At 39.7% G+C, this 11,189-nt stretch overlaps 1 protein-coding gene across 1 annotated transcript; it reads right to left on the reverse strand.

The window, feature by feature from the left end:
• Positions 1–271: 271 nt before the first annotated feature.
• LOC141147956 (NACHT, LRR and PYD domains-containing protein 1b allele 4-like) lies at positions 272–10,673 on the reverse strand. The gene is made up of 5 exons (XM_073635115.1): positions 10,614–10,673; positions 1,612–1,715; positions 786–826; positions 413–633; positions 272–333 (listed from the first exon to the last, which is right to left on the reverse strand). The coding sequence occupies exons 2-5, from the start codon at positions 1,711–1,713 to the stop codon at positions 272–274; spliced, it is 426 nt and encodes a 141-aa protein (XP_073491216.1). The 5' UTR covers positions 1,714–1,715; positions 10,614–10,673.
• Between the last annotated feature and the right edge of the window lie 516 nt (positions 10,674–11,189).

Genomic DNA, 11,189 nt, shown 5'->3' on the forward strand with positions numbered 1-11,189 from the left:
AGCTTCCCCTCTTCCTGGAGACCCTAAAAAGCTGGGGCTCCAGCTCACAACTGGGGCCCCTGTGTATGGATTTCCTCCTCTTCCTTGATCTATGGATCCCCTGATCCTGTTTCTTGCTCTCACCTGTTGGGATGTCCCGGACAGGTCAGTGCTTTTTGTGAATCATTGGCAGTCATTAGGACTTTCTGCCTATGCTCCTATACAAGTTTTGGTAAGGTGTCCATAAAAATGTTGGCCATATGATGTATACACGAATGGAAAAGGCACACATTTACGCAGTCAAACAAATAAGATTTACAGCTTTCACACAGGGGTGGTATGTTTTGCCTTGTTCTGGATAAAATAGTGAAACATTAAACTTGAATTGTATGTATATTTTTCACACCTAGAGCAGTTATAGAATATGACCTACCTTCCAAATAAAAATAATGTGGCAGGTGCACACTGGATACCACACCGGGCTTAACAGTGATGTTAAACAGAGGACCCACGAGTTCATATCCACTGTCTTTGATTTGTTTCATGTAGTTTTTGCCATATTCCAGCTCATATTCAATTGTGACTGGAGATTTCACCTGGAATTTTATCCCCGTCTCTGAACAGCAGAAAAGCTGGCCAGGTTCCAGTTTGCGCCTAAATAAAAAAATATACATAGATCCCTCTTAGGCAAGACACTGAGAGAGTATAGTGTATTTAAATATATCTTCTTTTTTCTGTTTACCACTAAATATAAATATATATATACACACACACAATGCTAGTAAGATATGTACTTCTCATGTTACCTGTAGATCCCATGAATACTTGGAGAAATGGCATTGTCCTCCTACATCAAAATAAAAATGAAATGTATTTTTAATCAGCTTTACCAAGTAAATACATGATATTATATTATCTGTAGGGATGACCTTTGTGTTCCGACCATGTGTACAGGGCATTAGCTGTATGCATACGACCAGTTTTTCTGACAGTTTTTCTGACGGAGTTCCGCTGAAACGAACTTGCATACACACGATCACACCAAAGTCCGATCGCTAAGAACGTGTTGACGTACAACACGTACGACAGGACTAGAAAAAGGAAGTTAAAGTGTAAGTAAACCCCCTTATCGATTTCAACCAAGGAAGCTGCCATCTTTGCGTTTGTTTATTCTACAATTACCATGATGCTGTACATGTGATCATTTATGACACCAGCCATTGGATGGTTTGACAGTTTGGTTGAGAGCACAACCAATGTGAGTGTGACATTTCCGGCACGTGCCGGAAATGAAACTGTTTTATGGATGGGTTTACTCCTGCTTTAAATAGCCAGTAGCCAATAGCTGCCCTTGCATCGTTTTTGGTCCGTCAGAATAGCATACAGACGAACAGTTTTCCCGATAGGAATTGATTCCGTCAGAAAGATTTAAAACATGTTGTATTTCTAGGTCTGTCAGAATTTTCAAAAGAAAAAGCTCAATGTAGCCCACACACGATCGGAATATACGATTAAATGATTCCGCTGGACCTGATTCCGGTCGGTTGTGTGTAGATTTTTCAGTCAATTTGCATGACACAATTTTACTTAAACCCAACAGCTGATGGTTAGTGTTAATAAGATGCGTGTTACCTCTGTGAGTGTGCTGAACTCCGGTGTAGTCTCCTTCAAATCAGCACGTGCCATCTTGTCTGAAAGTATATCACTGCTTGGTTCAAGAAACAAACTTTTCATATCTAGGAGAAATACAGGAAAAAGTAACCAGACAGCGTGTTTTTAAATAATATTTGCTTTTGGAGTCGTACAGGATGCCAGGCATGGGTCCTGAATGGCAGGTACATTTCTCCACTATTTGGGTTGTGGAGTACTCAACAGTCTACTCAACAGTGAAGACACTGTTGATTACTCAGGGGTTCTCATCCATGCAGAGTAAAGGGTTCCAGGATAGTGCGGTTGGAGAGGAAAAAACTTACGGTTCTCCACTCTGGATAAAAAAATTTAAAGTTAGCAACTACAAATCCTGTAGCTGCTGACTTTTAATAACAGGAAACGTACCTGTCCAGGGATCCAGTGCCATCCTCACTTTGGCTATTTCTTCACTATCCTTCGGGTTCCCAGCCGCAGCAATTTAGGCCTCATGTACACTGCTGCTGGTAAACGGATGTTTAGGAGCAGTTGGGCATTTTTTTCAACTGCTCCTGAACTCTCCTCCATGTTATCTTATCAGTACATGTACACAGGGTCCTTTATAGTCGTTTCTAGGCAGTTGAGTTTAGAGACTTTTTTTGGAACGCAAAAAAAATGGTTCAGAAGCTGACTTTAGAGGCATTTCAAGCGCCAAACGCTTCTAATTGTGGCTAAACACAGCTAAACGCGAGTTACATTTCGTTTACAGGTGTTTTTCATTTTTGGCTATTTTGAAAAAACTATTTTTTTTAAATGCTTCTAAATGCAAACGTGGCAAAACGCAGCTAAACGTGACACGTAAACGTGGCAAAACTGACTTTTAAACGTGGGTTACTATCTGTATTTCCATGATTGTCATTTATAAATATTTGGGTGTTTGGATCAGCAATTTCAATTTGATCTATCAAATAACTGAAGGACACAGTAATATTTCAGTAGTGAAATGAGGTTTATTGGATTAACAGAAAATGTGCAATATGCATCAAAACGAAATGAGACAGGTGCATAAATTTAGGCACCCTTGTCATTTTGTTGATTTTAATACCTGTAACTACTTAGCACTGATTACTTGGAACACACAATTGGTTTGGTGAGCTCATTAAGCCTTGAACTTCATAGACAGGTGCATCCAATCATGAGAAAATGTATTTAAGGTGGCCAATTGCAAGTTGTTGTTCTCTTTGACTCTGCTTTGAAGAGTGGAAACATGGGGGCCTCCAAACAACTCTCAAATGACCTGCAAACAAAGATTGTTCTACATTATGGTTTAGGGGAAGGCTACAAAAAGTTATCGCAAAGATATAAGCTGTCAGTGTCCACTGTGAGGAACATAGTGAGGAAATGGAAGACCACAGGCACAGTTCTTTTTAAGGCCAGAAGTGGCAGGCCACATAAAATATTGGAGAGGCAAAGGTGAAGGATGGTGAGAATGGTCAAAAACAGCCCACAGCCCACCTCCAAAGACCTACAACATCAACTTGCTGCAGATGGTGTCACTGTGCATCCCTCAACAATTCAGCGCACTTTGCACAGGGAGAAGCTGTATGGGAGAGTGATGCAAAAGAAGCCTTTTCTGCACACACACCACAAACGGAGTCGCTAGAGATATGCAGACGCACATTTGGACAAGCCAGCTTCATTTTGGAATAAGGTGCTGCGGACTGATGAAACAAAGATTGAGTTATTTGGTCATAACAAGGGGCGTTATGCATGGCTGCAAAAGAACACAGCATTCCAAGAAAAACACTTACTACCCACAGTAAAATTTTGTGGAGGTTCCATCATGCTGTGGGGCTGTGTGGTCAGTGCCGGTACTGGGAATCTGGTTAAAGTTGAGGGTCACATGGATTCCACTCAATATCAGCAGATTCTTGAGAATAATGTTGAGGGATCAGTCACAAAGTTGAAGTTACGCCGGGGCTGGATATTTCAACAAGACAACGACCCAAAACACTGCTCAAAATCTACTCGGGCATTTATGCAGAGGAACAAGTACAATGTTCTGGAATGGCCATCCCAATGCCCAGACCTTAATATCATTGAACATCTGTGGGGTGATTTGAAGCAAGCTGTCCATGCTTGGCAACCATCAAACCTAACTGAACTGGAGATGTTTTGTAAGGAGGAATGGTCCAAAATACATTCATTAAGAATCCAGACACCCATTACAGGCTATAGGAAGCATCTAGAGGCTGTTATATCTGCTAAAGGAGGCTCTACTAAATATTGATGTGATTTTTCTGTTGGGGTGCCCAAATTTATGCACCTGTCTAATTTTGTTTTGATGCATACTGCACATTTTCTGTTAATCCAATAAACCCCATTTCACTACTGAAATATTACTGTGTCCTTCAGTTATTTGATAGATCAAAATGAAATTGCTGATCCAAACACCCAAATATTTATAAATGACAATATTGGAAATTGTCAGGGGTTGCTAAACTTTTGCATACAACTGTATATGAAGCCTTAACTCTGGGCAGCTGGGCTGTGCTGCTTGCAGCTTCACAGCCGACTGCCCACTATGCATGTATTAGCCGCGCTGTGCTTTGTGAATGGCCCCGCATTCTTCTGGGACATGTGATAAAGTATCTCCCAGAAGACTGCGGGGAGTGAGTGGGTGAGAAGAACTTCAAAACTAAGTACCAGCTCCCAAGCGGAAAAAAAAGACCTGCCAAATGTGGCAGAGGAGCGGGGGAGGAGGACTTAAAGCGGAACTTCCCCTTTTGGTTGAAGCTCTGCTTTAAGGAGGGATGAATAAACAGAACCTGAACCTAGTCACTGTATACATTGCATGCCTATGCCGCAAAAAACTCCTAATTTCGGTGCCAAAAGTTTCATAGACACACAAACTTCAGGATAAAGAATCATTTAAAAAAATTGATTGCAATTTGATTGAAATATTGAGCATCTGTGGGGCCTCCTCAAACAGAAGGTGGAGGAGCGCAAGGTCTCAATCATCCACCAGCTTCATGATGTCATCATGGAGGAGTGGAAGAGGACTCCAGTGGAAACCTGTGAAGCTCTGGTGAACTCCATGCCCAAGAGGGGTTAAGGCAGTGCTGGAAAAAAATGGTGGCCACACAAAATATTGACACTTTGGGCCCAATTTGGACATTTTCACTTAGGGGTGTACTCACTTTTGTTGGCAGCATTTTAGACATTAATGGCTGTGTGTTGAGTTATTTTGAGGGGACAGCAAATTTACACTGTTATACAAGCTGTACACTCACTACTTTACATTGTAGCAAAGTGTCATTTCTTCACTGTTGTCACATGAAAAGAGAAAAGATATAATAAAATATTTACAAAAATGTGAGGGGTGTACTCAATTTTGTGAGATACTGTATATGTTTCTGTGTAATAATAGGTATAGTGTAATGTGGTTTATTTTTATTTTTTTATCTCTACAGTGAGACCTATTGTTTTTTTATACTTATCCCTATGTGTGTCCTGAGGAAGCGAACCAGTGAAACGCGTTGACGCACAGGAGCTCACTCATCTGAGATCATGTATCAAACTATAGGTTGGAAATATCTGGCTACTTTTGGCCAATTGTTTGTATATATGTATGATTTTATGCTTTTAATCAAATTTAGTTCATTTGTATATGTAATTTTCTTTATTTCTCTTTATGTACAATAAAATATCATGTTTTTATTCAATATATATATATATATATATATATATGAAGACTGCATGTTTCTATAGCTTCTGAGTATGCATCAAAAGTCTGAAGGTTGATGGGGTAAAATCTAGCAAATTTTAGATGACTTATGACGCCCTAAGTTCCAGCTGAAGACCCATACATTAAGAGAAGCTTAATATGTTTGTTACCCAACATTTCATATTCCTCATATGTGCCTGCTGTACCATGTACATGTATGAGAAAGTATTCTGTTCTCTTTGTATTGCTTCCTTTGTGTGAAATCCCTGGTGTTCCTAACCAGCTAAACCACCATTCCCTCTTCACAGAATTTGACTGACAGCAGCCTAAGGCTCCTGCTGCCATCAGAGTCTCCTGTGAGAACTGGACAAGGGAGCAGCACTGTTGTAGACAAGACAAGGAGATCTGCTGGATCAGTGAGAGGAGCCGGGTAAGTCTGTAGGGAGGTGGGAGAAACAGTTAGTGGGGTGTTTTTAACTCTCCTCAGGGAATGCATTAAGGTAAAAAAAAAAATCAGTCTTTAGATTCATTTTAATATTAATTCATGGGAACACCCCCCCCCCCCCCTATTATTTCAGATTGGCTCCAACGCTTAGGAAAGATTAGGAAATGGAAGACCCAGTCCACCAGGCCAGAGAGACACATACAGAATTCTGCAAGACCTGGGCGTGTTGGCTGCACTTTGCAGACGCAGCAGAATTCCACAAAACATTAAATGCACAATAGAGCCTATCCTGAGGGCGTAAGAGGCCTCACTGGGAGGAGGCCGCGAATGTCTAAGCATGGAAGGTTACAACTCAACACAATCCCCCCCACCCCCTCTTCCTCCCTTCTTTCTTCCCTGTACTCTCTCTGTTCCTCTGGATTGGCTTTACTAAAGATACCCTTGTGTACACCCTATATGCAGCCTTCATCTGGGGAGATTTTATAGGACTCAACATGTAACCACACATGGATTAGTCTGATAATACCTCACCTACTCCCCCCCCCTTCCCATATCTCTTTCTCACCACAGTGGGGACTAGGCTCCCCCATTACTGACCTTAGGCATACTCGAGTGAACAAACAATAAAGAAGATACCACTGCTGGTTATAAATGCTCAATCTTGACGGTTATTTAGCTAAATACGTTTTAGATGAGATGCTCTGCGTCTCGCAGACTACAATTGTTGCCCTAGTTTACAGTTCATAGTCCTTTTGGAACGAAAGCATTTCTTGTTTTCTGACGAATACACCAACTAGAGAGCGAAAGGGATGAAGGAGTGGGAGCTGGATGGATATACCCCCGCCCGTTCATACTATGTTCCCAGGTGGGTTGGTCGGGTGGACTGGAGGCATGTCCGGCATTTCCAGCAGATTGTCACAGAGTTCCTCATGCCCAGTACTCTATCCTTCTCGTTGTCCAGCGCTAATTGTTCTTTACTAATGACTGTATTGTTTACGTTTAAGTTTAAGTTTGTACCTTTGTTTACAGGATCACATTATTAGGAAATGGAATATACCCTGAATCTGAATGGTTGTATTGAAAAACCTCAATAAAAATATTGAAACAAAAAAATAATAATTAATGACACATTTTCTTGCTGTCATTGCAAGTATGACTGGTGTAAATATCTTTGCTGAATGTTGGGTATGGTATTATATAAACAGTATATCCATTCTCACACTTCCACTTTTAGCTGCATTTTTCCTTCATTATTTAAATTATGTATGTTAGATGGATCCTTTTAAGTCCACCCTTAAGACAAGGTTTCATGTCACACCCATTTTAGGGTGTAACATGAAACATGGTCACATTCCCCAACCCCCCCACATTTAACACTCCACCCAATTGTGGGGTGCTTCTTCCTGGATCATCCTGTTTTTTTTTTTTAATTTAGGGAGTTTGTGTGTCTTTAAACCCGCACAGCTATATCATCCATTCACAGATCCTGTCTGTGAATGGGAAGACTACAAGTCCCATCTACCACCAGGACAGAGGGACTCACAGACCGTGCCGACACAAGTGTGATGACATCACTGGACTTGTATTCTGTTGTTTACTACCTCTAGCCCCATAATAAAAAGGTCCATACAGGTCTAAAGCTGGGACATAAAAATGAAGTAGCCTGAGCATTGCACCCATCATACAATGATGACTTGCATGCAAAAATGTATTAAATGCACATTTTTTAATTTTATTAATGTGGGTGTATTTATTACATTTAAAAAAAGGTGGCTGAAGCCTTTAATAAATTATCTGCCATCATTCTATTACCTACCTACCAATAAATTACCTACTAAATTTCTGTGTTTACTTCAACTTTACAATGCATATTTTTCATTTATTAAATTCATGTCGAATTAAATTATACCTTATATGTCTAATACACTATTGGAGCTCCAAAGGCTCAATCCCTGAAGAATTTTTGTTTTCAGTGATGTGACTGTGAATGTCGGATCTCACTGACTGAGCTGAAAGTAATTGTCACTTTTTTAATTGGGATCTTTATCCTGGTGTTTTTTTTAGGTTTGTGAATTGAGCCTCGTGTATTTCATCTACTTTGAAACAGCTTATTATTGATTTCTAAGAAATTATTGTATAATACATTTGATTTTGTAATTGTATTCATGTTAATAAGTTTAAAGTTTGTTAAAAGCACTTTTTAAACAAATATTTAGATATTAGCCTTATTATTTTAAAAACACTATAATCTGATGCCATCCTGCATGCTAGTCTCTGTCACTGGTAATATCAAGCATGATCTATGCAATGCTTTGTAAGCCCCTATAAATGTGAGTTTGGGTTTTTATTTTTATTTAAATATTTATAATAAAAATTACTGCACAATACAGGTTTTTTTTGCATACTAGTACTTGCACTTACAATTATTATTTTTAGTAAAAAAAAAATGATAAAGTATAATAAGGAATATTTCTTATATATATATTTATTTATATATATATATATATATATAGAGAGAGAGAGAGAGAGAGAGAGAGAGATAGATAGATAGATAGATAGATAGATAGATAGATAGATAGATAGATAGATAGATAGATAGATAGATAGATAGATAGATAGATAGATTTTTTTTTTTTTTCCATAGAATTTTATTGGTAAATAAAGAGAAGGTTTACAATGCAATTGAACAAGGTGCCTGAGGCAGTAATATCCAATACAACAGGTTTGACAACAGTGTTGATCAGCATTAATTGGAAATAATAGTTGTAAAGAAGTTCCAGCCTAAGTCAACAGAGTGTACAATGAAGAAGACACGAGGTTCATTTGTAGTTATTTCGCTAAATGGCAAAGCTTATCACGGTATCAGTTCTTCTATCTAGTGCTAATATAGGTTTGAGTGTGTTTGGTGGATAAAATCGGGGGTTTGCTTGCTCGTGAGGAAATTACCAACTCGGGGTGATTAATTGCTTCTAACAACTATAAAACCAAAGTCGGCTAAATATCGTTGTTAGATGGGATAGAGTTCTGATGGATATAGGGATTGGATTACCCAAGAAGAGAGGATGAGGGAGGGGCAAAAGGGAATGGGGGGAGAGGAGAGAGGAAAAAAAGAGAAGAAAAAAAAAAGAAAAAAAAAGGGGGGAGTGGATTGAGGGGGGGGGGGAGTGAGGGGGGGGGTGTTGGGTCAGGTTGGGAGGGGGGAAGGGAAAAAGGATGTCAACCTACCTCCCAGTCGCTGTCATAATTCCTGAGGGATTGGCATAGGATGGGTGGAAGAGCCCGGTCTGGAGATATTAGGGTGTTTACTTAGAAAGCTTAAGAGTGGTCCTCCCTCAATCTTCCCTTGTGTAGGGGAGGGAGGCCAGTTATCTCATGTTTTGATGGGGTCAGCTTTTGGACTGTAAGAGTAGAGTCTTTAAGGAGTGTAATTGTCTTGGGGTGTTTGGGTCGTCGTGGCTTGGTTTGTCAAAAGTTTGAATTTGGCTGTGGTGTGAAGTGGGTCAAATAAGGCCCAAGTATGTGAAAATTTGGTTGGACAGTCTTTGGCTATGGAGATTAGTTCTTCCATTAAGGAATATTTATCATTGGACTTTTTGGACACTGACACTTGCACTTATGAGGGACGTTTTAACAAATGTTCATAAGAAATGTTTTATTTATTGTAAGTGGTAATTATTGTACCTCTGTATATAATTAGTATTTCTACATCACCATTTTACATGTCTGCAGGAGGTTGATCTTGTCCATGCAGATTGACATTATTATGAGAAAGTGAACACGCACTTACCAACAGAGAATACTCACTACAACCTTTAGACCGAGTTCACATCTATGCAAATTGGATGCAGTTTTCACCGCATCAAATTTGCACGACATGTGAGTGTGGCCAGCTCTCAATGGTGCCGGTTCACACACGTATGGGGTGGCCGCGGTGCAGTTTCCAAAAGGGTCTTGTGCATTTTTGGGTCTGGTTCAGGTGTAAATTTAGGAAAAAATTTGCACCTGAATTGCACCTGAACTAGTGAACAGAAACACGCAGGACCCCAAGCTGCAAACCACAGCTGTACATACTGTATGTGAACCCAGCCTCAGCCTGATGAAGGTGACCATCATCTCATGATTGCCTCTGAATGGCCATATATTGGTATATATCAAAGTCTATGCCATGCAATTTAAAACATAAGACATGTGGGGGTATTTTACTGAAATTTCTTATCATGACAGGCATAAGTACAAAGTCTGTGAACATTACAACTTAGCAGCTTTTCATTTTTTTTTTATAGTTTGACATTTTATACAATTTTGGTCCACTAATAAAATAATAAACACATAAAAATAATAATAAACTCTTCCTGACCTGCTCTGGTGCCCTTTAACACAATTTTTACACCCAGGGGTGGGAAGGACCATCCAATCATGTGGCCAGTGTGATTGGCTGTCACAGTGGTGACATGATTGGGAGCCGCTCCCACCGAACTCCCAATCATTAGTAGAGACCTAGTGATGACTTTGACAGCTCGGTCAGTGAGAATGCGCTCAGCACAGAAAGTTCTGCCACCTGCTCATGCCTATGTGCGGCATGTGGGCATTAAAGCCCACCCTCCTTGCCACCACACATGTACATTACTTGGGTGGCAGAAGATTAATTCTATAAACTTTCATGCTCTTACAATGACAACTGATTTTTAACATCTGCTTAATAATATGAAGTAGAGTAACACAAGAGAAACACAAAATCATCTCAATTTACACATAATAGCTTAAACAGAAGGCTATCCCAGGTAAAAATGAAATACAACTAAAAAAACAGGGACATTCCCTTTGTGATCAGCTCACCTTTTCATAAGAACCGGGATTGTCCTTTAATGGTTACACAATCACTGAAACCCCTTTGCTGCAAAAAATAAAGAAAATAATAGTGATACATATAAAATGATAACAGGTAAAATGTAATTACTTCAATGTAAGACTTTACACCCAAGAAGAGAAGGAGGAAGTGAAAGTTGAAAGTCTATGCTGAGTGTTGAGTATGTAATGAAGCAGCCACAGAAATACTCACAATACAGAGTAGATATAGAATAAAGATACCCCTAGAGTATGTAGTATAGAGGAAGTAAGAAGAGAAGGGGGCTCACAACTGTGAAGAGTACAAAATATCTTATAAAAATACTTACAGATAGAAGGAAGACCAGATATGTCACTTGGTTGGGTGGAGGTGAGGTCTCAGCTAATGCCACATCCTTCAATATGACATCACATTCTATTGTCAATCAGGCCACAGCTGGATTTTCATAGGCTGATTGAGGTAGGAGGAGTAACATGACTCCGCCCATGTTCCAGCTAAGTTTCATAATACAATGCATGTCTTCCTCACGTGTCTGTGCAGTGTGCACTACTTGTCTGCTGCATTAT

Source organism: Aquarana catesbeiana, linkage group LG06 (genome assembly GCF_042186555.1).
Source record: "Aquarana catesbeiana isolate 2022-GZ linkage group LG06, ASM4218655v1, whole genome shotgun sequence".
In the NCBI taxonomy this organism is placed as follows: domain Eukaryota; kingdom Metazoa; phylum Chordata; class Amphibia; order Anura; family Ranidae; genus Aquarana; species Aquarana catesbeiana.